This window comes from Sus scrofa, chromosome 8, assembly GCF_054392235.1.
Source record: "Sus scrofa isolate SSC_HxYL_T2T_F1_AM1 chromosome 8, Sscrofa_HxYL_maternal_Yorkshire_Landrace_v2.0, whole genome shotgun sequence".
Lineage (NCBI taxonomy): Eukaryota > Metazoa > Chordata > Mammalia > Artiodactyla > Suidae > Sus > Sus scrofa.
In genome coordinates this window covers 5,040,538-5,067,853 of record NC_139390.1, presented here as the reverse complement: position 1 = coordinate 5,067,853, position 27,316 = coordinate 5,040,538, and the positions used below count along the sequence as shown (strand labels likewise).

General features: G+C 51.6%; 1 protein-coding gene across 4 annotated transcripts in view; it reads left to right on the top strand.

Moving 5' to 3' along the window:
* The window catches only part of STK32B (serine/threonine kinase 32B), a 362,927-nt gene extending 346,348 nt beyond the window's left edge, over positions 1-16,579 (top strand). For all 4 annotated transcript variants that reach the window (XM_084973817.1, XM_021100993.2, XM_084973816.1 and 1 more), the window contains one exon: positions 14,573-16,579. In XM_084973817.1, coding sequence (XP_084829943.1) covers positions 14,573-14,711 — 139 coding nt within the window. In that variant the 3' untranslated portion in view covers positions 14,712-16,579. The remainder of the gene's footprint in view (positions 1-14,572) is intronic.
* The last annotated feature ends 10,737 nt before the right edge of the window (positions 16,580-27,316 follow it).

Sequence of the window (27,316 nt, the reverse complement as noted above, 5' to 3'; positions counted from 1 at the left end):
GAAGCATGGCCCACAGCCACCAGAAGCCGGGAGAGAGGCCTGGAGCAGATTCACCCTCAACTCTGGCAACACCTTCATCTCCGACTGCTGGCCTCCAGACGGTGATACAGTGCAGTTCTGCTGTTTTAAGCCACCCGGCTGGTGGTACCGTGTTACAGCCGCCCTGGGAAACCAATTCAGCCTCCTTCTTCATCAGAAGCTGAGAGAATGGGCCGAGGGATCTGCATTGTGACATATTCTTCAAGTCATTTTGATGCCTAATGGTTTAAAGATTTCTGCTGGAGACCAGTCTTCCCAAACCACGTATCCTCTCTTTGGTTCTAGCCTGAGTCCCCAGGATCCTGATCTAAAACTGCGTCCAAGGACGGAGGGAACAAAAAGTGTCCCCCGAACGGAGACGGCACCTCGAGACCGAGAGACGAGGCAGGCAATGCCATGTAGAAAAAAATTTTTTCTTTTTTTTTGCTCTTTGGGGCCGCATCACAGCATAAGGAAGTTCCCAGGCCAGGGGTCGAATCGGAGCTGTAGCTGCCAGCCTACACCACAGCCACAGCAACTCGGAATCTGAGCTGCATCTGTGACCTGCACCACAGCTCAAGGCAGCGCTGGATCCTTGACCCCCTGAGCAAGGCCAGGGATCCAACCCGCATCCTCATGGACCCTAGTCGGATTTGTTTCCTCTGCAGTTACCACCTCCTGCAGGGGCCACGTGTGTCTCCTCAATCAGAAAAGGCTCTTGGGCAGAGAGAGGGTTTCGCTTCCCCCGTGGGATGAAGAAGCGGGCACAGGCGTTGTCGGCTAAGAAAAATACAACCTGAAAGTTGTTTTATTTGGGGTGAAATTAGGACTTAAGCCTGGGAGACAGCATCTCAGGGAGCCCCGAGAAACCACTCCGAGGAGGCGAGGGGGGAAGCTAGGATGTAGGAACAAAAGATTTGCAGGTACCCAGATTTGCAGTTTCTCTGGGAAGACAGAAAGGGCTGGGCTTCCTGAGTCCCCTCAGGGCTCACTGGCCCACCCTTGGGAGTGGCTGTCCACACACAGGTGACCACGACCCCTTTTCTTTTGCCCACTGCCTACAGCCCAGGAGGAAAGGGGGCCCATCAAGATCTAAGGCATAAAGCTGAAGGGGAGGTGCCTGCAGCCAGGCATACCTTTTACGGAAGTGTGCTGCTGGCCTTGTGAAGGTCACCACTAGTCACAGACAGCAGTCATCATGGATGGATTTTAGTGTTTTTCTAAATAGGAGGAGATTCGAGAATTGGGCTCATAAAATCTTCTCCTGCAAATATCCGACTGTCTGAAGACCTGAGCTTCCAGTTTTCCCAAAGCACAGAGGGCCTCCCTCCTCGTCTCCACCCTGAGCTCCACTTGGGGGGCGCTGCGGGTCGGCCGCTGTGGTGGTTCATGGTTGACTCCAGGTAGAGGCTGATGGCAGGTGCCAAACTTCAGTTCACAGCCTGCAGTGCCAAGGGGACATGGCTGGGCCTCTACTGCATCAGCTCCCATGGAAGAATCTCATTCAGTCATTTGACAGACACGTTGCAATGGGATCCTGGCCTGAGATCGGGAGACACAGAATCTAGCAGGACTATGTCCTCAGGATGCTCAAAGCCTGCAGGGGAGATGCTGAGATGCAGACGTGCTCAGACCACTGGGGGCTGTGGAGGAGACGCCCTGGGCCTGACCTCTCTGGACCTCGGTTTCTGAACAGAGAACAAAGTTAAAATCAGCACAGCCCAATTTTCTGGAAATGCAGCTATTAGCATTGGTTAATGGTCTCAGCTGGCAAAAGGCCACCGAGCCAGGTGGAGCGTCTGCTTCCAGGGACTGGTCAGGGCTTGCAAGGTCTGGGCAGCTGAGCCTCCATTCGTTTGGGAAAGGCACTGTGGGGCTGGTCCTCCTATGTTGGCCGAAGATCTTTGCAGGGATGATTTTTTCCAAAAGGTCTTTTCAGGAGCGACTGGCAAGGGTTTGCAGAATAAGAAGCCCCTGGTGAGAACAGGAGTTTGAGGAGCTGAATTTTCTATCCACGTCCTCGCTTAAAGAAATAAAACACGGAAAACATATTAAGCTGCTTTCAGAGCCCTTGAAAACATCACATTTTAAAAAGTGAATACTGCACCTGTTACATTTTAAAATACTCTTAACAGGAGTTCCGGTCGTGGCTCAGTGGTTAACGAATCCGACTAGGAACCATGAGGTTGCAGGTTCAATCCCTGGCCTCATTCAGTGGGTTAAGGATCCAGCGTTGCCATGAGCTGTGGTGTGGGTCACAGACACGGCTCAGATCCCGAGTTGCTGTGGCCCTGGCGTAGGCTGGCAGCTACAGCTCCGATTGGACCCCTAGCCTGGGAACCTCCATATGCCGCAGGAGCAGCCCTAGAAAAGGCAAAAAGACCAAAAAAAAAAGAAAAAATACTCTTAAAATAACTGTACATGATTTAATGGTTTTAGATTGTGTTCCTTTAACTCGGGGTTTCTCAGCCTCGGCACTAGTGATACGCATTGACTGTTGACATCAGTTCTATGAGGTGGGGCCAGTCCCGTGCATCGTAGGAAGTTTAGGAGAAACTGACCTCTACGCATTGGATAATATCAGCAGCACCTCCGCAGCCATGACGCAAAAATGACCTGGGCGTGGCCACATGTCCCCAGGCGTGAGAAAGAAGCCTTGCTCTGATCCTTACTCATCACATTTCCCTGAGGTCCTTATTGTCATCATTATTAGTCGTAGTATTATTATTCTCGAGCTCTTGCAGGTCTGAACTGGAACATGAACGACTTGAAACCTAATCTTCCATCCACCAGACTCTGGGCTCTTTCTGCTGCATGTGCTTTCCTCCTACTCAGCCTCCCCATCGTGCCGGGTACCGGGGATGCAGTGGGAGCAAGGTTCTCGTGGTGGTACCATCCAGGGTTCTTGACTTCCTTACTCACGAAAAATCGATAAGAAGCCAGACAGGAATTTCAGGCAAGGCTTTATCGGGGGTCCTGCTGTGGCGGGGGTAGCGGGGAAGTGAAAGCAACGGGTTCCCTGGCTCCCTTAGATGGGGTGAGGGTAGGGGTGGGTCCAGGGTGGGGCCTGAGGGCTGGCTTAGGTAGTCCGCCCACCCCTTTGGTGGCGGCGTGTGCAGTGCGCCTGCGTAGTACCCTGCTTTTGCTCCGGGCTCCTCAGACGTGGTACTTGGTCTTGTAGTTTGTTCATATCCTGTTCATCATTTGCCCCAGCTGCACCTGCCTGCGGCTATTTTCAGTTCCTTAGAGTTTCTTTGTATGTTGTTGCTCGAGGAGGTGTTTGTCCAGGTACAAGCCCTGCAGCCACTGCAGCAGAGGGTTCCAGGACCCAGGTGCCAGCCTTTCTCAGTGGGGCTCACATCCTGGCGGAATGAGCTCTGCGGGGAGGGAGCGAGTGGTGTCTCTGGGGGCTTCTCTCCCGGCATCTAGGTGGGGCAGTGGCTTGCACGGAGCAGATGGTCATCAGGGCTCATTTCTGCGGGGCACCGGCGCTCTGACCTTTAGTCTGACCTTCCATCCTGTGAGCAGTTACTTTCAGTCCTTTTGCAGCTGAAGAAGGGCGGGGACAGAGCAGGTGCAAGGCGAGGGCTCATGGCTAAGAGGCAGCAGGAGGAAGATTAGGAAGAGGCATTCTGGCTCCAGAGCCCAGGCACTGCATCAAAATTCAGAGGCCCCGCACTGTGTACGTGAAATGGACACACTTGCCACTAGTCTTATAAGCGCCCTCTGTTGGTGAACCTGGACATTGCAGGCGCAAGACAACCCAAGTTAATGTGATACAGCGGCACTTCGGCCCTCCAGAGAACACGCAGCACAAACCACGGCCACACTTTGCTGGGGATGGGGCTGGGGAGCTGGACCAAGACCACGATGACGAGGTAAACAATCAGCGGATCCAAAGTGAGCTGACTTCATCTGTCCAGGTGGCATCCCGACTGGGTGCCGGCCTTGGAGGTTCCCCAGCAGTTAGACAGGGACCCTCCATTGTGGCCTGGAGCCACTGGGAGCTGAGGCCAAAGAGACCCAGGAATACAGTTCATCTCAGGCTTGGGAATCAGGCAGACAGGGCAGGTCCTGGTCCTCTGTTCTCAGGGGGGACCCTTGCAAGTCCCACACCCGCTGAGCCATAGGCTCCTCATCTGTGCCATCAAGGGCTGTGTATCCATGACTCCTTGGCTTTACCAAGGTCTGTGTCATCTGCAAAGTACCCCTTCTTAGCTCTTCAGCAACCCACAGGGAAGGAAAGAAAGGGGCACACCTGCTTTTCCCAGATTAACCTGTGAAACGAGGAAGACCACTCCCGCTGGCTCCCCCCCCACTAACTCCTGTGCGAGGAAGACGCCGACTCGGAGAACCCAGCCTCTGAGGTCAAGGCCAGTGTGTTGAGGTTCTCTCCTGTCTTTGAGAACTTAGATTTTCTAGGTGAAGGTAAACAAGAAGGGCCGCTACCGGTCGAGAGCATTTTCTTGTATCCTGGGCTTAGGGGTGGGAGGCCCCCTTGCAGCCACCCCTTCACCCAGTTCTCATTGTGAGTCTGTCCTTAGGTGTTTTTTGCCCATTTCCCAGTCAGGGAACCTGATAAAAGCATAGCTGTGGCCTCAGTGGTGTCTCTGAGGCAGGGGGAGGGAGAGGCCAGGCAACCGAGTGAGAAGAGCCAGGCTCCCTGGGAACCCAGCTACGCAGAGCAGGCTTTGCCCAAGTACAAGAAAACAGCCACGGAAAATCAGCTCAGTGGCCCGGAACAGTGGCAGGAAGAATTTCAGCCCCAGATGAAAGTGTCTTATGAAAACTCTAGCTCCATGAAAACTCTAGGAAATCACACAGGGTCAGACGGTCTCTGACTTAGAATCTTTTGCTAAGCCATGGTTGGACTTAGCATTTTTTTTACTTTTTTGTTGTTGTTGTTGTTGTTTTGGCATGGCATATGGAGGTTCCCAGGCTAGGGGTCAAATCAGAGCTGTAGCCACCGGCCTACGACAGAGCCACAGCAACATGGGATCCGAGCCAGGTCTGCAACCTACCCCACAGCTCACGGCAACAGCAGATCCTTAACCCACTGACCAAGGCCAAGGATCGAACCTGCATCCTCATGGTTCCTAGTCAGATTCGTTAACCACTGAGCCACAATGCAAACACCCCATTTTTTTTACTTTATGATGGCGTGAAAACAATATGCACTCAGTAGAAACCATACCTCGAATCCTGAATTTTGACCTTTTCCCAGGCTAGCGGTATGCGGTACAATACTCTCTTGTGATGCTGGGCTGCAGCAGCTCCCAGTCAGCCCCATGATCACAAGCGTAAACCACCAACACACTTAACAAGTGTCCCGTATTCTGATAACCATTCTGTTTTCTCACATTTAGTAAAACATTCACTGCATTACATGAGATAGTCAACACTTTATTATAAAGTAGGCTTTGTGTTAAGTGATTTTGTCCGGCTGGAGGCTGATGTAGGCGTTCTTTCTGAGCACGTTTAAGGAAGGCTGAGCGGAGCATTGGTATTCGGTAGGTCAGCTATGCTAAATGCATTTGCGACTTAGGATATTTTCAACTTGCAAGGGGTTTATCAGGGTGTGTGTGTGTGTGTGTGTGTGTGTGTGTGTGACATATACTTAAGCCCGATGGCCTAATCTATACAAGTTGTGGCTCTAGGAATCCAGAGAGACAGATACCAGCATAAACGGTAAATTCGCTGAGACCATTCTGGCTGCCAGGGATGGAAACAAAAAGTAAATAGAGTTCCTGTTGTGGCGCAGAGGAAAAGAATTCAACTAGGAACCATGAGGTTGCAGGTTTGATCCCTGGCTTTGCTCAGTGGGTTAAGGATCTGGCATTGCCGTGAGCTGTGGTGTAGGTCACAGACACAGCTCGGATCCCTCATTGCTGTGGCTGTGGCTGTGGTGTAGGCTGGCAGCTGTAGCTCCAATTCAACCCCTAGCCTGGAACTTCCATATGCTGCGAGTGCAGCCCTAAAAAGCAAAAAAAAAAAGCAAATATTCTTCAGTGAAATGGGAACTTACTGGAGGACTTGTGTAGCCGCAGGAAGTACTGGGGTACCATGTGACCCCAAAGTAATGGGGACCAGGGCAGGCTCTCCCCTTCCTTCTAACAGTGATTCCTTTTTCTCTGCGCATCACAGTCATTTTCTTTTACTGTAAGCCAGCTCTTTCTACACAGTGGAAGATGGGAGTGCTGAGAGCTCCAGAGTCTCCCGGCTCTGCCACCAAACTCAAGAAAGTTGATAAAACCGGGAGCTGGGGAAAGGCGAGAAGGAGAATGCTTTCCTGATCTCAAATTCAAGTATCCCAGGGAATGGGAATGGCTCTGATTGGCCCAGCTTGGGTCAGGTGCTACTCCCTGGACCAATCAAATCTGGCCACTGGAGAACTCTGATTGGTGCTGTTTGAGTCATGTGCCTACCCTTAGGCCAATCAACGTAAGAAAGAGAGGTAACGTTTATAAAAACATTAGAAAGGTAAAATGCTGGCAGTCCATTCCACTTGGATAGTAAGGGTGATAACATAGAGTAAATAGAGGCCAGGAGAGGAAAGAATAGGGAGTGACAGATGGGGAGAGCCGAGGAAGATTAATAAAGAAAAGGCAGGTGGTCCCTCTTGGCTTTCTTTCTTTCTCTCTTCCTCTGGGCAGGTGGAACATGGTAGCAGTACATGGATGGGGCAGGGGAATAGAGAACAAGGGAGGGTTTACTGTCCAGGCTTGGAAGTACCAGCCACAAAATGGACACTAATTAGACCTCTTGGCCATCAAATAGTTCATTTCTAGAGTTCCCATTGTGGCTCAGGGGGTTAAGAACCCGACTAGTGTCTTTAAGGATGCAGGTTCAATCCCTGGCTTTGCTCAGTGGGTTAAGGACCCGCCATTGCCACAAGCTGTGGCATAGGTCACAGATGTGGCTCAGATAGATCCCTTGTGGCTGTGGCTGTGGTGTAGGCTGGCAACGGCAGCTCTGATTCCACCCCTAGCCCAGGAACTTCCATATGCTGCAGGAGTGGCCCTTAAAAAAAAATGTAATTGCTTCCGCAGGGTTTCCCATGGAACTGTCTGGCCCAGACTTGGACGGAGGCCGTTATTCACCCACAAAACAGTGTCTGGACCTCCAGATCCCCCTCTCTGAGCCAAGATAGATGCAAACCCCCAATCTTTGCAATCTTACAACAGCCAAGGTCTGTTTCCTGCTCCCACTCTTGTGTCCCTGCCCTGTCAGCCAGGTGGGCACGGCTCCCCCATCACCATCCTCCTCCTCACTCCAGGACCCACACGGAAGGAGCCTCCCAGGAACTGTGCAGGGACAGTGACAGAGGAAAAGAAACCTTGGGAAGGTCTTGCATGGGCAAAGCAGCAGCCTGGCGGTAGCACTTCTCTTCATGCTCATTGGCCAGAACTCATCACATGGTCCCTCGCAGCCCTAAGGGAGCCCGGACGCACGGTCTTGCCATGTGACCAAAGAGGGGACGATCAGAAAGTGAGGTGAACAGCAGTCATGACTCCCCATCCATCAGGGCCTCACCCGCATGAGTGAGGACCCAGCGAGCCAGCTCGGACATAAACGGCCAGCCTCACCTCTGCATCTAGAGAGAATCTGCTGGTGCCGGTGTACAGGGAGGTGCACTTAGCTGGGAAGATGGGCAGAGCCACGTCCTTTGAGCATGGGCTGCCCTCTGAAAAGCGGTGTGACCGACCACCGGCCCCTCGTCCTGTGTCGTAGGTGTTATTAATTCTTATCCAGAAGGGGTGGGGGAAGGTGTTAAAAGAGGAAGTGCTGAGTGAGAATCCAGGAAACAGGTCGCAACCCCCATCACTCGGAAACTGGGAGCTGCCACTCCTTCTGTTTTCCCCGCGCTCACCTATTTGCAGAGGCAGGTGGGGAGCGAGAGGATGCTTAGTAAGGTAACCCTGCACACTTTGCTGTATCAGCCCCATGGTCTGGCGGACTCCAGCGGAAGGGTCCCTCAAATAGGTTTTGCTTCAGGCAATGGCAGATAAAAGAGACGGAATTTGAATGCTTCTGGCCAAAGGCTGTTATTGAATTTGGGAGATGAGTATGGCATTCCAGATAATCTCCCCTCAAGGTGATGAGGGTTGAAAATGGAATGGCCAGTTATACTGAGCTTTTACTTAAGGAGGGGACAGCACATGGGGGACTGGAAAGCTGTGGTGTCAGTCAGAGCTGCAGAGAATACACTCCAAGGGTAATTTATTTCCAAAGGACCCTTTGCAAAGGTGTGGCTGTAAGAGCATCACAGAGGCAGGTGCAGTCAACTGGGGCTTCAGAGGAGGCAAGGGGTTCCCGCCTGGAGGCTGAAAGTGATGAGAGGGAGGCCATCCAGGGAGAAAGCTACCTAGATTGGAACAAGGACCTCCCAGTGTTCCCAGAAGCTTCAGGTGACAGTGCAGGAGGCGGGCTGGGACTGCGATGCCCAAACTTGACTGCCTCTGCTCCTTCTGATTTCTGCCAGGGCTCCCCATTGTCCAAGCCCAGTTGCAAACCCAAGAGCTTGGGAGGCTTTGATATGATTCCTACAAGTCAGATTCCCCCAGCAGGAGAGCAGACAGTTGGAGAGGGGGGCAGAGTGGACCTGGGGGACAATGGAAGGCGGTCAGCTCGGAGGGCTTCTAAGAATTGAAGGAGTGTCCCTTGAGAGAGAAATGGGAGCCCTCTGAATAATTCTGGGAAGCAAACCAAAGGGCGTTGAATGGGGAGGAGCTATTAGGCAGAAGACGTGTGTGTGTGTGTGTGTGTGTGTGTGTGTGTGTGTGTGTGTGTGTGTGTGTGTGTTTAGGGCTGAACCCACAGCATATGGAGGTTTGCAGGCTAAGGGTCCAATTGAAGTTGTAGCTGCCAGTCTACACCACAGCCACAGCAACGCAGGATCCGAGCTGCGTCTGTGACCTACACCACAACTCATGGCAATGCCAGATCCTTAGCCCAGTGGGCGAGGCCAAGGAACGAACCCGAATCTTTGTGGATACGAGTCAGGCTCGTAGTCCACTGAGCCCCAGGGGGAACTCCAGGCAGCAGATTTCTCATTTCACTTCTACGGGAAGGAAAAGTTTCTAAGGACTCGATCAGTTCCCACATGAAACGGGCTCTCTTGGGAGGGGGGCGGGGGCGGAGGTTGGGTTAAGACGGGCTGGCCTCTGCTAGGGATGCTAGAGAAGGGATCCTTGCAGTGCAGAAGCAATCAGACCACGTGACTCTTTGCTTCTTCTCTTCAATATCCATCCCCCATCCCCAAGCAGACAACCATTGTTCACTTTGGTATGTGTGCTTCCAGAACTTTCCGGGAACTTCGACTCTGTTATTCATGAACCATAGAGAGGTAATATACCTACTAGCTAAGAGCACAGCGTCTGGAATCAGACTGCCTGGTTTTGAATCCTGATCCATGCGAGCTTTGTGACCTGAGGCCTCACAGTAGTGCCTCAGTTTCCTCATCTGTAAAACGGGGTGTTAAGACCTCCTCCACGTGAAGGACCATTGTAAGGACCAGTGAGATTACAGATGTTAAGCACTTAACAGCCCCTGTGGCACGGTCAGTCAGCACTGCCCGTGAGTTTGCTAGTAATAGTAATTATGTACAAAATTATCAGACCAACATAGTACCGTATCAATTAAGTCCCATGTCAAATGCTATTTTGCCTTCATTTTTTTAACCAATATGGATACAGACACGCAAAATAACAACCTGTCCCAACTTCCTCAGCCACGAGACAAGAAACTCCATGTGTGTTTACTCATGCAGATTCTTCTCTGCAAGGGCTGTGAGCTCGCCAGTCCTGCCACGGGTCAGCCAGTTTTTGTCCAGCTAGGATACCCTCTTTCTCCATAATTAAGACCGGCATCCTTTTCCCCTTGGTGTATTGAGAAGGAGCCTCTGCCAAGCTGTGCACACGGGCTGCCAATGAGTGGTGGAGACCTGGCTGGGCATTTACTCCTGAGCTCACCTGCCTAGCTTTCCCGCACACTTTAACTGTGCACCTGCTCCAGGCCAGTCACTTTGCCGGCTGCTCTGAGGCCACAGGTGGCAGGCTGGGTGCCCAGAGGAGAAGAAATCCACCACCAGGCCAGAAACCCGGTTCCAGCTGCCAGCTCCATGCCTGGCCTTCCCTGGTTTGCAGGCCCCCCTGGACCCCACCGTGGCTCATGAGGCTGGATTCACTTCCTCTGAGCCTGTTGTCCTGTTTCACCCACTTCTGGGTCCTGCCCCTCGGCCAGTCTGTGTGTAGCCCTTTCTAGACCCCTTCACTCCTCCGTGTCCTCTGTCTTGATCCGCCAGAAGGAGGTGTGCAGAACACCTGTGGGGACCTCCTTGTTGGGAGGCATTCATCAGAACTGCGGCCGGGGAGTTCCCATCATGGCGCAGTGGTTAACAAATCTGACTAGGAACCATGAGGTTGCGGGTTCGGTCCCTGCCCTTGCTCAGTGGGTAAATGATCCAGCATTGCCGTGAGCTGTGGTGTAGGTTGCAGACGCGGCTCGGATCCTGCGTTGCTGTGGCTCTGGCATAGGCCAGGGGCTACAGCTCCGATTGGACTCCTAGCCTGGGAACCTCCATATGCCGTGGGAGCGGCCCAAAAAAATAGCAAAAAGACAAAAAAAAAAAAAAGAACTGCACCTGGAAGTTATGCTTTTCTAACTGATCCTCAATTTCTCCATCTGTGAAATGGGTGCATCTCCACACTGCAGCCATCATCACAAAAACCCCTGCCTTTATAAAGTGCCTGTTACAGGGCAGATGGCTACTCCGCATCAGTTCATCTTCTCCTTTAGAGAGGTGGTGTTGTGGGAGTTCCCTGGTGGCCCAGCAGTGAGGCATCTGTTGTTGTCACTGCTGTGGCTCAGGTCACAGCCATGGCGTGGACTCGATCCCTGGCTTGGGAACTTTAGCTGTGGATGGGGCCAAAAAAAAAAAAGGTGGTCTTGCAGCCAGTTACAGATAAGAGAGAGGCGAGTTCCCCCAAACCCCTCAGCCAGAGATGGTGAAGCTGGGGTCCTGATCGGATTCTCTGTGGCTCCAAAGCCTGCTTTCTGCCACCACGCTGCAGGGCCACGCCGCGATTCTGCACAGTTCAGGAGACAAAAGGGACAACCAATGAAATGATGGGAATAGATGCGGAAGCACTTGAAGTATGTTCCTTTCTCTTCCTTTTTTTTTTTTTTCTTCCTTTTATGGTGGCACCTACGGCATATGGAAGTTCCCAGGCCAGGGGTCAAATTGGAGCTGTAGCCACAGCAATGTCAGATCTGAGCTGCGTCTGCGACTTACACCACAGCTCACAGCAACACCAGATCCTTAATCCACGTCCTCATGGACGTTATGTCAGGTCCTTAACCCGCTGAGCCACAACGGGAACTCCCATCTTCGTTTTTTAAAGCGCGTGGCACAAAGGAAAGCTGGTTGCCCTCGAACAGGAGGCCAGGCTGTACCCAGGGTTTAACGCCGCAGTTCAATGTCGGTAGTAAACTGACGCCATCCTCAGGGCGTGAAATAGTTTAATTTGAAATCAGTTTGACTGCTCACCACTTAGTTTTAGTTTTGTGCAGTGCTTTGCCTTTGATTCTGGTCCAATTTATTGCAGATTTTAACGTGTCCTTTTCTCGTTGATGGAGGGTCTCCGTCTCAGAGTGCTTCCTTCTGGCGTCCACTGCCCGAGTTCGGGAGGTTTGAGAACATTTACTTCTGTCACTCGGGATTCTGGTCACAAAGCTGACAATTAATTTGATAAGTTGGCTGAGGAAATGAAATGTTCCTGCCATCGCGGAGATAACTAGCCAATTTGCATCAGCAGACTTGGCTGTGTCTACTAAGATATGTAAAACCCTTTTTCATTTCCTCCTGAATTATAGAGAACGGGGCTCTGGGCTAGTCACGTAAGTGAGCTCTCGGGGCCAACCATCTGGTGTCATATCCTTGTCTTGGTCCATGGGTTCCTATTAGAGCAAACTGAGCCTTTCTAAATCCTCCAGAATGTGGAAAAATCATTCTCTGCTCTCCTCTTTCCAGGTCCATATTGAACGGCGTCTGAGTCCATGGAAAGAGCAGGGTTCTTAGAGGCAGACAGCCCTGGATTTGAATCCAGCCTCCCCCAGATTACGTGGCTAATAATCAGTGGACAGACAGCCCTGGATTTGAATCCAGCCTCCCCAAATCACGTGGCTAATAATCAGGGACAGAACCAGACAGCCTGGCTCTAAGCCCGGGCTCTAAATGCCATGCGGTACTGCTGCCTTCCGGCAGAGCCTTTGTCACCGTGAATGTCCACTATTCGCTCTCTGTCCTGCCCCCAACCCCTTCAGCTGTGAGCCTGGCACACAGACCGTGCTGGTGGGCAGGATAAGCAGAAGGAAAGGGCAGTGGATGGGTAGGGGGACATTGCTCAGATGGGTGGATGGCAGTGATGGATGGAGATTTGGGAGTAGATGGATGACTGGATGGGCAGAGGGGTAGTGGGCGGATGGAGAGGTGGGTGGGTGGATAGCCAATGCATAGGCGATAGATCTGGGGTAGCCGTGTGGGTGGATGGGTAAATGGGCTCTTGGAGGGATCGGTGGATGGTGCGCAGTGAACAGACGGCATGGCGGGATGAATAGATAAGTAGAGAGGTGGACGATACGTAGACGAGTGGGTGGAGGGATGCATTGATGGGTGGATGGATAATAAATGGACCAGGTGGGTGGATGGTGTCTGGATAAGAGGTACAGGGGTGGGTAGGTGAATAGGGACGTGGATAAGGGGAAGACAGGGAGGTGAGCAGGGGTGGACAGGTGGGGGAGGGGCAGAAAATTGGCTGGCTGGCAGGATGGATGGGCAGATGGGTAAGCAAATGGAAGAATATCTGGATAGGTAGGTAGAAAGAGCATGGGTAGGTGGATGGTGGGTGGATGGTGGATGGTTGGTAGGTGGGTAGGAATGTAGACTTAGTAGAAAGAACCCAGGCTTTGAAGCCTCCCGGAACTAGATCAGAATCCAGTCCTATAGGCCTGGAGATAGATGGGCGTATGTCTAGAGAGGCTTCTTTGCTTCTTGATTCTGCCTCCTGGTCTCACACTGAACCTGGTGCTGAGTTGCAAGGGGCATGACTCATACCTCTTATACTTGCTGCTCTGGGTCTCCAGCGCTCTTCTCATACTGTTCCCCATGTGAGCCTCCAGAGAGGAGGGGAGACTTGAAACAGCTAGTTCTACTCTCTAAAATAGCTCTGGCCAAAAGGAGGGTCTAAAGCGGCTGAAACTGTCACCTCCAGAAAGGATTCTGGTCCACCCTGCAATAATCAGGCTCACTTTCTCGGCCCTGCCTCACTGGTGCCCCTTCATTTTTCATACCACCTGCCCCGCCTCTTCCCCGCTTCGCACTTCCCATGCCAATCCTTAAAGCCCAGCTCAAAGGCTGCCCCCTCCAGGAAGCCTCACCGATCCACAATAGACTTCAGACTCCATCTCTCCCTCATTCCTGGGTTCCAGTCTTTATAATGCAGCTTTTGAAGCTTTATTTGGCATCATGATCAGAGAGTACAGAAGTCTAGAGATAGTAAGGCTAGCTAGGCTATGTTTGGGCATTTTAAAATAAACACCTATTCATTTACATAAAAATCAATTATATAAATAACTGAATTGCTTTGCTGTACCCTGAAGACTAACACCACATAAATCAACAATCCTTCAATACAAAATTTTTTTCTTTTTACAGCCACGCCTGTGGCATATGGAAGTTCCCAGGCTCAGGGTCAAATCAGAGCTGCAGCTGCCAGCCACAGCCACAGCCACGCCTGAGCCAAGCTGCACCTGCGACCTACACCACAGCTTGCAGCCACCCTGGATCTTTAACCCACTGAGCGAGGCCATGGGATCCAATCCACATCCTTGTGGACACTGTGGCAGGTTCTTAATTAACCTACTGGGTCCCAACAGGAACTCCTCAATAAAGTGTTTTTAAAGAAAAAAGTTAGGCTCCCTCGACGCCATTGTTATGGGATATTTCCTCCGTCTGGATGCTCATCTGCTCGGATGTTTGTTTGGGGGCAGTTCGTCTAGCATCCATCTCCCCTGTCAGGTGGTACCCGAGGAGGACAGAGAGCCTGACTGCTTTGCTGGCCAGGGTTCCCTCTGCCCCCGAGCGTGGCGGCTGGTCCGTCAGGGGGCATCAGTACCTAGGAGTGAAGATGTGTAAGGATCACCCCGTTACCTACCGTGAGAACTTAGGCAACGGACACGCGTGATCTCGTGGACTTCACAAGGAGCCCCAGGGTAGGAACCGCTCTCTCCATTTGACAGATGGGGAAGCTGAGGCTCTGAGGGTTCCCTCATCAGAGGTGCCTGAGCTGGGTTTGGACCCCAGCCTGCCTGGCTCCAGGCACAGCCTCCTGGCCCCCGTGGTGGTTGCGCTTCCCCAGGGCCAGCAGGAGGTGTGGACTGAAGGCCCCTCCATCGTTCTGCTTGTCCAATCACGTCCCAGGACATCCCTCCCTGCCCCATCCCCCATCCCCCGCTCCGCATCACTCACCCAGGTCTGTGCTGTGCTTGTTGGCAGGCTGAGGAGACAGCAAGGGCAGAGCGGCCAGCTCTTGGACACGGACAGCCGAGCCGGGAGCCAGGCCCCGAGCAAGCTCCAGGACGGATGCAACAACAACATTCTGGCCCACGCCTGCTCCCGTGGCTGCAGCAGCTAAGCACCTGCCTGCGGCTTCCGGGGCACGGGGGGCCTGCACACACTTCTGGCACAGAGGGGCCCTGCCCACCAGGAGCCCCTCTCTGTGCCAGGATTGGTCCCCGTCTCACCCCTAACAAGATCAGATGCAGAGAGAGCCCCGGACTCGGAGCAGGAGCGCCTGGCTTCTGGTCCTCGCTGCCTGGCTGATCCCCTGCACGACTGTGGACAAGCCTTGCCCTCTCTGTGCCTCTGTTTTCACATCTGCCAAGACGAAATAGCTGTCTGCGCCACCTCTAATTCCAAGGTTATTGGAAGAATCGCATTGGGTAGCAGACACGCAAAACCTTTGACATGTATAAAATTGTTTATACGGCAAGAAAGAACCTGAGTATTTGAAGTGCACGCCCATCCCCCAAAGCAACGAGACCATCGCAACGCTGCAACTCCATTCCTCCTGGCTCCCAAGACAGGACTTTCCAAAAGGCAACCCTTGAACATCTGATGTGTTTGGCCAACCTATGGAAACACCATGCCCCAGTCCTGGAGCAGAACCGGACGTGTCTTCCTTTGCCTCCGCCAAGCCAGCATTTGCGACCTTCTAAGGTGGTGGGTGTGGCCTGCAGCCCCGCCTGGTCCCCAAGGATCTGCCACTGCAGGTGCACCTCTCCCCCCATTCACAGAAGACGGCGGCCCATCCCCTGCAGCTTCCATTTCAGCAGGTCTCCACTCCATCCCACCCGCTGGCTGGGATGCAGGAAGGTGCCCATCCAGATCCAGTCCCCGACCATCGGTCACTCCTATAGGGTGTCAGCAGTTCCTCCTCCCCAAACCCAGCCCCACAGCACAACTCACAGCTCGGAGTGTCTGTCCCCGTCCAGAGCGTTCTTTCCTGGAAAGTTCTGACGTCACCTCATCAGCGTGGTCTTAAGAGGGTCTCCAACTGCCATCAAGGAGGTGGCTCCACACTGATAAGTTAGGAAGCCCAGGGGGTGATAAAGTTTATTCTAGAGGCATGTGAGCCCACACAGAGAGCAGACTATTTCAAGATCTGTTCAGGGAGCGCTTTGTCTTTGAATAAGAAAGCTTGGACTTGGATCCAGGACTGTGGTCAGAAGAGCAGTAAACCCTGCTGGGCACTGACCAGAAGACCTCAGGCAAATCACACACTCAGCTGAGTGTCAGCGTCCTCGTTTTAAAATGAGGTTAATAAAACTAACCCTCTGGGTTGCTCGAGGGTGAAAGAAGACCCTGTGTGTTCCGCCCTCAGCACACGCGGCTCTGGGAACGGTAGCTGTTTTGGGTCCCAGCAGCATCGCCAGAAATGTTCCTGTTTCACGCATTTGGCAGGTCTGTTTCCTGCCGAGAGAAACAAGTCAAGTGTTTAGAATTCTTGGAACTTTTCTTCCTGGAGTCTCGGATATCCGTCCATTCCTGTGAAAATTCAATTGTGCTTTAATGCCTCATGCAGCTTTCACTTTTTATGTTGTAAGTCAGTCCTTGGGACCGGCGGTGCCATTTCTGAGATTTCTTAAGAGACGTTTTAAGCTCTCCTGTGGTTTTACATTTTTATTTGAAAAAAGTTAAGAAGCGCTCGTGGTTTCCCTCTGTCACATGTAGGCTATTTCCAGATGCGGTTGCCCATGTGTCCACTTGTCTTGCACCCTTTTTGTGTGTTTTTTTGTTCTTCGTTCCCTCTTGGCACCGTCCTGTCCCCCCTGGGAAATACAGGGCTGCTTCTTTCTTCACCGTGACCCCAGCGGCCCTTGGGATTCCTCCTTGGCTTTGGGTTCCTGAATTAGGGGCAGGAGCTGGAAGATGCTGGACTTTCCTGGCTCTGTTCACGTCGGCCTTGATCCTTGTTCAGAATAAACCATTTCTTGGACATTCTTTCTTACAACTTTGTCCTTATTCAGGATTGGGTGGGATGGGCAATGCCCCCCGAGAGTCGAGTTTAATGAGAAACGTGGAGACGGGGCGTGGGGTGGTGGGGAGCCTATGCAGGCAGTGATGTGTTTCCTTTGCCTACAGAATAAAACCCAACAAGGCAATTCGAGGCTCTCTCCGACTTGATCACGGTTCATGAAACTAACAAATTTTCTAAATCGAGTATACTCCAATAAAATTTACCTTAAACAAACAAACAAACATAATACACCCATTCCCACAGTATATCGCTCCAGTCCAGTTGTAGGGCAGGCAATCCTAGAGAAACATGTACCCAAGCAAGAATTTGCATTAGGATTCTCTTTATGATGTGAGATTCGGGCACAGCAGGATGAGCTGAAAATTGATAACATCTGTAGGGCTTTCCCGTCTCCACTGAAATATATCTTAGGCTTCTCGTGCCAATCATTTTAAATGGGTTAGGAGTTCACGCTGTGGCCCAATGGGAACAAACCCGACTAGTGTCCATGAGGATGTGGGTTCGATCCCTGGCCTCACTCAGTGGGTTACTGATCCAGCATTGCCGTGAGCTGTGGTGTAGGTCACAGACACAGCTCGGATCCTGAATGGCTGTGGCTGTGGTATAGGTTGGCAGCTGCAGCTCCGATTTGACTGCAAGCCTGGGAACTTCCATATGCCTTGGGTGCAGCTCTAAATAGCAAAAAAAAAAATTAAAAAATAAAAATAAAAACAGGTCATATGTATAGTGATAGTAAACCGTAGGCTGCAGGCTCTGAGTCCCTTCCACTTACTGGCAGGTATCACAGTATATTGTCCAGAATCCTCCTGAAATCTGCCTAAGCAACCTCAGTGTACTGTCATGTTAGCTAAATGGTCCCCCTCCCCACCCCTGGGGAAAAGGGGAGCCCCGTGAAGCCTCAGTGGCCGCAGCCATTGTCATTCTTCTACTGTTGACCGTCGTGGTTCCTGGCCATCGTGAGCCACCATCCTCACCTCCGGGTGTCAGCCAGGCATCACCTCCCTCTTCGTGAAGCTTTTCCCACCAATTGTCCAAGGCGATCGCTGCAGAAAGCGGTCTCCACTATCCACCACCTCCGTAAACCCCCCCTCTTTGCCCCTTTCCAAACGGCCTTCTTCAGGCTTCAGGTGAAACAGGGACCTTCCCAGAAGCCACAGCAAAGACCAAGCCTGGAGGGAGCCCAGTGGGCAGTGCCCCAGCCTGCTCCTCCCCAAGAGGGGCAGAGCTTAGAAGGAGCAAGAGGTATGGAAATACCTTTATTCTGTGCCCACTCTCTGCCAGGAACTTGACGTGACTTTAATTCTATAGACTACGTGCCTTTTAGAGATGAGCAAAACAGACTTCTCAGAGGCCACCCAGATTCTTGGTAAATCAAGATTTGAATGTCTGCTAGGATCCAAACTTCATGGAGGTTCCCAGGCTAGAGCCTGGAAAATTTCTGGAGGTTCCCAGAGCTGAAGCTGAGAGCCTATGCCACAGCCACAGCCACACAGGATCCAAGCCATGTCTGCAACCTACATCACAGCTCACGGCAACACCAGATCCCTAACCTACTGAGTGAGGCCAGGGATAGAACCAGCATCTTCATGGATACTAGTCTGATTCCTTACCACTGAGCCATGACGGGAATTCTAGAACTTTCTATTACATGGCGATGACCCCTCAAGTTGGCTTGAGTGAGGGTCCCCTCTTGGTCTCTCTCAGCATCACAAAACAACCCCCCAGGGTTAGGTGCTCTTCAGCTAAGCAGAGGAGGCCTGCTCAACAAAATCAGCTTTAAGGCCAATCTTCCCCTGTTACTCCCCCATCCTTCCGAGCCAGGCTGGTGCCCTGAGTCCCTGCTCTACAGAGATTCTGGAGCCACCCTGCCACTTGTTGCTACAAGGAGACTCTATTCTCCACCAGGAAAAGAACCTTCCCTTGGGGTCAGCAGCCTGCATCCAGCTCCTGTGTGATGCTCCTTATCTTACCATTTCCACACTGCCAAGACACCCCATTGGATGTCTGTGGCCTGCTGGTTCCATGGGGAAGAGGGAGGGTGGCCAGAGGGACCGAACTCTGCATCAGGACCCAGCCCCAGTGCTCACGACCGCAAGCATCCTGCAGGAGATTCCTGGGAGCCAGTCAAGGACAGAGGCCAAGGAAAATCCTCTTTCTAGTGGAATCAAAAGCATCTCCATGCAGGGAGAGACTGGATGCGGGGAGAGGTTGCCTGGAACCCTTGACCTTGATAGGCTCCTTGACCTTGACACCTCCAGGAAACTTTCTTCTCTTCAGGGAAGAGAGGGGTGACAAAAGACTCCTGAGCCATCCGAGGGCTTTCTTACAAACAACAGCAGTATCAGAATATCGGTGAGTCCCTGTGCTGTTCTTGTGTGTCCCGTGTCCCTCAGGACACTGTGAAGGAGGCCAGCAGACCTGCACATGCAATGGGGTGCATTACACAAGGGGCACCCTGAGCCCAGGGAACCCTGTTGTTTTATAATAAGCAGTGAGCATGCCTGCCATTTGCTCCTGAGGAAGACAGGGTCTCCATCAGCCAATTGTTTGCTACACAAAAGTCCTTGAGACAATATTCTAGAACAAAAGGGCTCTAAGTCTCACTTTTTTTATTTTCTGTTTTTTTTAGGGTCATACCCATGGCATATGGAGGTTCCCAGGCTAGGGGTCAACTCAGAACGGCAGCTGCCAGCCTACACCACAACCATAGCAATGCGGGATCCAAGCCTTATCTGTGACCTACACCAGAGCTCGTGGCAACGCCGGATCCTTAACCCACTGAACAAGGCCAGGGATCGAACCTGAATCCTCATGGATAGTAGTTGGGTTCTTCACCTCTGAGCCACCATGGGAATTCCCTCTCAGTCTCACTTACAACCCTAGAGACTCATGGAGCGTCGTCTCCCAGCATCTTCAAGCTGTGAGCACGGTGAATCCTTACACCACCCAGCCGGCTGGGTGTATCCGTCAACTCCATTTTACGGATGACAAAAGTGCGACCACTCTGTAAGGCGGCGATGTACGTGAGGGTCTCCGGAACAATCCCTGTGAGCACCAGATTCTAACTCAGTGGGCCCAAGGTAGGGTCTGAGAGTCTGCATTTCTAACAAGCGTCCAGGGCCTGCTGATAATACCGGACCAGGGACCACCCTTGGAGTTGTTCTCAGGCTCACCTGGCCACACCCATTTGCTTCCATGTGTCTCTAGTTGCATCAAACTACACCTGCAGAATTGAGTATTTGCAAAGGGGGACCAGATGGCCTGCAGGGCAGAAAATACTTACCATGTGGCCCTTTAGGGAGAAAGTTTGCTGACCTCTATCCAGGAGACACATCTGGGCAGATGGAGAACCCATCTTTGTCCTGCTCGCCAGCAGTTCAGCCCCGGGAGAACCCCACGGGGAAGAAGGTGCAGAGAGAGCCACTCTCCGTCTTGCCCTCATGGGTTAACTTTTTCCCAACTGGGGACCCTCGCCAGTGATCCTTTTTTGCTCGAGTCTTATTGAAAATCGCACCCTTCCTCTCTTCTTCCTCTCTGTGCCAGCAGGTCATCCCAGCAGCCCTCTGTGTAGTGTCTCTGCTTTGTGCAGTTTAATTTCCGTAGCACTTACCCCTCTGGACCAGTGAGGCTTATGTGTCCCGCCCATCCCACTCCGGGCTATGAGCTCCATCAGGGCGGGCTGTGTACAGTTGTCCCCAGCACAGAGCTGGCTTAAGGCTGTCTCTCAATGGACGTGGAAAAAGTGGCGACGCTCCCACCTTGGTGCCCAGCTGGGGCTACATTCAGCAAATGCCTGTCACTTTGATGACTCAGCTCACACACTGGGACGCTCGCCATTTGCTGTCTGCCCCATTTCCCTCTTCTGACCTCAAACATAAAATCAGGAGGTGCCTCTCTCATGTCGAATTACTAACTGTCACAAAGAAAAAGCATCTTCCTCTCCCCCGGGGAATCACAGGCAAACACGGTTTGCGGATTTCCCTCTCAGCACTTCATGCTTTTCCTCCATCCCCCGAAGTCCGCATTGCCATTGCTCTCCCTGCTGCAGGGAGAGTGGTGAGTTACAGTCAGTCCCCTCCGGGGCGCCAAGCTCGCCATGCTGGCATTGTCCTCATTCCAAGAATCTGTTTGTACAACCACCGTCCATATTCAATTCCATGGCATTTTCTAAACAGGAATTCATTTCACATGTCATGTTTAGTCAACTTAGCCATGCAGGGTGGGAGGGAGGGGGTTCTGGAGGGGGTTCCGGTTAGGGTGAGAAAAGCCTGAATCCTGTTGTGCCCATCAGCCCTTCCGCATCTCCCTGGAAACCCTCACGACAGGGGGCTCAGGATACAAGAACATAATAGGAAGCAGGGAACGATAGAAGATGCCATTTTGAAACCCAATGCGGAGCCCTGTGGGAAGTTCGAGCTGAAGCGAGAAGCCCAGGATCAAAGCCTTAGCAAGACCCCCTACGCTTCTCAGAATCTGACCTAGGATCCAGCAACTCGAGGTGCGGAGACCGGCAGCCCCACCCATTAGGAATAACGGCCCCACTGATGGCCGCTATTGGTTAGGTTCTCATCAATGAATGAAATCAACGTCTTCACTTCTTTTGAGAGAAGCGGGAGAGGACTGATCACAGATGTGCCAGGTAAAGGAAAATGTGCCACCGTTGCCTTTTCCTCTCAGCAGTAACGCTGTCGGGGCGGACTTCTCCATCAGAGACCAAAACCCAGCAAGCCCGGGATTTATCCCCTCGTCGCCTTTCTATTTCCTTCCACAGAATGTCCTCCACCCTCGCCTGCCTACCACTCTTTGAAGTCACAGCCGGAATGGAATAGTGCACACGTTCTTTTGTATTACCTTTGATGTCTATACCTCCAAAAAAAAAATGTGTCCTGTATCTTGCAGGGCTCTGGATGTTGCTAAGATCTTTCCATCATCAGCTGACCCACCCAACAATTCGAAGCTCAAATGTCTATCATTCAGGTAGAGGATGTTGCATAGGGGGAGGCAGGGGTATAGGAGCACAGAGTGGGGAGCCTAGCCCAGGTTTAAAGGGTCAGAGAGGGAGTTCCTGTCGTGGCACAGTGGTTAACGAATCCGACTAGGAACTATGAGGTTGCAGGTTCGGTCCCTGCCCTTGCTCAGTGGGTTAAGGATCTGGCGTTGCCGTGAGCTGTGGTGTGGGTCGCAGATGCGGCTCGGATCCCGTGTTGCTGTGGCTCTGGAGTAGGCTGGTGGCTACAGCTCCAATTAGACCCCTAGCCTGGGAACCTCCATATGCTGCGGGAGCGGCCCTAGAAAAGGCAAAAAGACTAAATAAATAAATAAATAATAAATAAATAAATGTTAAGCACGCCAGCTGTCCTGGGACCCCAGGGACAGACCTTAGTGACTTGTTTCCAACAGACAGACTATGGAAAGGGAAGGAGAGTGTGTTACAGGAGAAAAGTGACAGGCACCACCTGACCCACGTGATCAAAGATAACATCTCCCGGAAAAAAACAAAACAAAACTAAACAAAGATCACATCCCCAGGAAAGAGCCATGTTGCTATGGGGCGCCCCCAGTTAGATGTGATGAGCAGCGCACTTCAGCGCTACGATATGCTGCCCCCCAACCCGTGACCCCAGGGGAGTCATGGGAAAACATCATAAAATCTCAGCTGGAAATTCCTGACTGTGCAAACTATTACATTAGCATGCATAAGTACTGAGGTCCTACTGGGCAGCACAGGGAACTCTATCCAGGCTCCTGGGATAGACCGTGATGGAAGATAATATAAGAAAGGGAAAGTGTATGTATATATATATATATATATATATATGACTGGGTCACTTTGCTGTACAGCAGAAATTGGCTCAGCACTGACAATCAACTGTGCTTTATTTATTTGTTTATTTTGCCATTTCTTGGACCACTCCCACGTCATATGGAGGTTCCCAGGCTAGGGGTCTAATTGGAGCTGTAGCCACCAGCTTACATACGCCAGAACCACAGCAATGCCAGATCCGAGCTGCGTCTGCAACCTACACCGCAGCTCATGGCAACGCCAGATCCTTAACCCACTGAGCAAGGCCAGGGATCGAACCTGCAACCTCATGGTTCCTAGTTGGATTCGTCAACCACTGCGCCACAACGGGAATTCCTCAACTGTACTTTAAAAAAGTAAATTGGGGTGTCCCTGTTGTGGCACAGCAGAAACAAAACTGACTAGTATCCATAGGTTCAGTCCCTGGCCTCGCTCAGTGGGGCAACGATCTGGCATTGCCGTGAGCTGTGGTGTAAGTTGCAGACACGGCTTGGATCCTGCATTGCTGTGGCTGTGGTGTAGACCGGCAGCTGCAGCTCCGATTAGACCCCTAGCTTGGGAACCTCCATATGGCACAGATGGGGCCCTAGAAAAGCAAATAAATAAATAAACTGGGGGGGGGGGAGGTAATCCTTAAGCACTTTATAAACGAAAAAGAAAATCCCTGACTGTAACTCACCAAGATATCAGAACCAAGAAAGTCAAGGAAGCCTGAGAAATGTCCCAAGTGACAAAACTAAGGCGATATGACGACTAAATGAATGAGGTGTCCTGGATGCCTCATGGAGCAGAGAGACGACAATCATGGCAAAACTGAGATCTGAATAAAGTCTAGAGTTTAGCTGATGATAATATACCAATGTTCACTTCTTAGCTTTGACAAACGAGCCTCGAGTATGTAAGATGCTGACACCGGGAGAGGTAAATAATGATGGATGGGCACTCTTTCATGCCGTCTTTGAAGCACTGATTTAAATCTAAAATTATGGTAAAATGTAAAAAGTTTAAGTATGATGGTGAAAGCTGGACATCAATCTCCCAGGAATCTTCCCTCCCCTCCCCACTTCAGCAGTAACTTCGTTTTTTTCTAACTGTCAACGTAAAAAAATGTGCAACCTGAAAGCCAAGCGTTAGGTTTTATTGGGGGCAAAATGACGTAAGCCTGGGAGACGGCATCTCAGGTAGCCCTGAGAATCCGCTCCCCAGAGGCAAGGGGAGAGCTAGGATACAGAGGAGTTTTTGCAGCAAAGAGCAGGTAGAGGTCTGGGCTCACTGAAATCATTCCTTTGATTTGCATCTTCCCTGTTGGGACCAGTTCCCTGAGTTTTCACAGCCCTCAGCGCTCACCCTTGGAGGCGGCTGCATTCTCAGATGACTCTGAAATATCGCCCCAAAGAGGCAGGGGGCTAAATATCAATGCATATGATAAAGGGGAGGGGAAGGGGCGTGCAGCCAGGCACACATCTGACAAAAGTTTTCTGCTGGTTCCCCTGAAAGTTATTGCTAGTCAAAAGGAGCAGAGGTCACCAGAAAGGATTTTAGGGTTTTTCTAGAGATGAGGAGATGCAAGAATTGGGCACATAAAATCTCCTTCTAAAAACACCTAACTCTCTGAAGACCTGTTCTGCCCGTTTTCCCAGAGCGCAGAGGGCCTCCCTCCTGGTCTCCACCCTGAGCTCGGCTCAGGGGGTGTTGAGGGTTGGCAGGTGCAGTGGCTCATGATCCAATCCTTGTAGAGGCGGATGGCAGGGGCCAAACCCCCAGAGGACATAACACTGGAAGTGGAGTCTTTCTTTCCAAAGAACAGAAAGGTCCCTAATGGGGGGCAAGCCTAATTGCAGTAGCGATGCTCAGGGTAGAGCCTATGCTTGGGGCAAGGACCCAGCCTACAGTCTGTACCAGCCCCAGAGACAGAAGCCAAGCCCCTGGCTGACAGATGCTACCTCCAGGGCAAGCCCACATCAACCTCTCTTAATGGGGACGATAAACCCTGAGAAACAGCCGGGATGAGCGGACCGTGGGGAAAGATCACAGGACAAAGGAGCCAGGATAAACCCAGACCAACTCTCCCCAAAGGAAATCCGTGACTCTGGGAAGAGAAAAGAACCCTGGGAGATTGAGTTCATATCCTCAGACAGCCATAAAAATCACAGAAGGAGCTCTTCTGGAAAATAAAGGACGGAATGTGAAAGGGTCTCTGGAAATGAAAAATTACTGCTCAAATAAAAAATGCAGCCCAAGGGCTGGAGAAGTAAGTGGAAGAAAGGTCACAGAACGGAGAGGAACGAGAAGGTGAGTGAGATCTGACTCAGAGGTTGAGAAGCACCAGAGCAGTAACGGTAACCACGGCGGCAGGTGTGCTGAGCGCTTACCACCTGCTAAGCAACCTGCTCTGCGTGCGCGCACACGGAACTTCTACAGCCCCACGGGACAGACGCAGTTAGGATCTTGATTTCATAGGTGAGGAAACTGAGGCCCAGGGAGGAGGAATGACTTGGGAAAGCCACGCAGTCAAGAAGAGTCTGACCCCCAATCCAAGCCTGAATCTCTTCCCTCCTCTGCTTCTTTGCACAGCAGCTGCCTCTCCTTGGCACTAAGCAAACCACTTAGCTTGGTGGAAACGTATATCCAAGTAAACACTGACCCTTTAAATGCTAGCACTTTTGTGGGTTTACAATTATAGAATCAAACCATGGACAAATCACGGATACTTTCCCTATTTTTCCCCCTTTTTACGTCTGCACCTGCAGCACATGGAAGTTCCTAGGCTGGGGTCAAATTGGAGCCGCACCTGAGGGCTACACCACAGCCACAGCAACACTGGATCTGAGCCGCATCTGTGACCGATACCACAGCTCACAGCAACGCCGGATCCTTAACCCACTGAACGAGGCCAGGGATCAAACCCACATCCTCACAGAGACTATGTTGGGTCCTTAACCTGGTGAGCTACAACGGGAACTCCTCCTTATATTTAGTAAAGACAGTGGGATTGTCACATCCCTGTTGGAGTCAGAAGATGAAGGGAGGTGTGGCTTGGAGAGATGGAGAGAGTTCTCCAGGTGGGAAGCAGCTTGTCTTCCACGATGGGAGTCTGCGGCACAATTTAAGTTGATGAAATAAGAAACAGAGCTGCTTACCATCCTCCTTGCAGCATGGTGACCCTGGCGCATTAGTGCAGCTCTATGCCGAGTACATACCCCGCATACCCACCTACCTGGCAGCTTTGACCCGACGAAGTTAGTCGGGGGAGATCCAGATTTTGAGGGGCTGGAGCTTGTACAAACTGGGAACTCTTTTTAAGAAAACGGCACAGTCTTGCCAATTCAAAATTAGGTCCAGTGCCTTTAGAAGGAGCTTGAGACATGGAGGAGCCCCAGGCTTAAACGATCTTAAATTTACAGGCATCCGACCGCTAATCAATTCACAGGTGACACCAAAACCTTTAGAAAACAAAGAAAACGCGGAGGGAGGTAAGAGGGAGTGAATAAAAGAGCAAGTAGACCAAATCATTTATCTTTCAATGTGAAGAATATAGAATCCCCAAAGTGTATATACATAATTGTAAACAGATGTGTGTGTGTGTGTGTGTGTGTGTGTGTGTGTGTGTGTGTGTGAAAAATTGGGTGATATACAATCAGAAAAAAATAAAAGCAGAAGTGTTTAAACATTATTTCCGTGGCAGGAGCCCTCGGGAGGTGGGATACCCATTCAGGACGGCTGCATTTTATGTTTTCATTTTCTTTCTTTTTTTTTTTTAAGTTTAATTTTTTTAAAGCGTAGTTGGCTTACAGTGTTGTATTCGTTTCCGGGGTACAGCACAGTGAATCCGTCACACATACACATCCATTCTTTTTTCCCTTCTAGGTGATTACAAACCACTGAGTAGAATTTCCCGTGTGACACAGTACACGTACTGCTTTTCTAATTATAAACGAGCCTCGTGCCAGAGATGTGGGCACACCGGGCCCTGTCCTCATGGCCAAGTGCCCACGTGGGTGTAACATACACTGAGGCAGGGCCATGCCAGGGACATTCTGCTGCCAGCCGGGGCTACAGCCCCAAACCCCAGGATAATCATCTCTGATGCTGGCTCACCTGGACCGCAGCAGTGAAGGCGGCCTTCTGCCCAGATCGGGGGAGAGCATGAGCAGAGCCATGCAGGCTTACTCTCTACACTGATGCCTCCCACAAACCTTGGGTTGAAGGACAGCATAGTGGGCCCAACTTTCCAGAACCTTGTCACAGCTCTGTGCCTCCGACCCAGGCTCTGAATGCTTTGCTGCCAGGGATTTGCACCTGCGACCCTCCCGGGTCTGACCCTGGGCACTGGAGCCTTCCTTGCTGGTACAGATTTGCTAGAAGAGCTTGAGAACCACCCCCCCCCGCCCCCATCTTCCATAGACACACATTTTCCATGGACCATTCCCTCCCAGGCTTCTCACGGCACAGGGTTGCCTTCAGGTGTGGAGCCTACAGAGTCTGTGCCAGCATCCCATGGGAGGCGGCCAGCCAGCCCCAGGGTCCCCTGAGCATCCTGGTGGCCTTTGTGTCAATTGTCTTGGGAACAAAGATGCAGAACCCAACACATGAACAAGGCTCTCAGTTGGACAGAGGTCCAATTCTTCCTGCCTTCTGAGAGTCTGCCTTCAGGAAGTAGCATGCTTTCTGATGTTTTTGTGTTTATGAAGGGTTTTTTAAATTTACCTTTCCCGAGAAAACAGAGCCGAGCATCAGTGAAAAGCTGAAGATGACAAGCGTTGGGGATAAAAGCCGTCTCTTCCCACCCTTCTGAGCTTTTCTGACAGCTCCCCGCTGAGAGGAAGCAACATGATGAAAGATAAAGGACCCCAGAGGAGGGAGAGGTGGGGAGAAGCGTGACCCCCTCCCCGGAAGT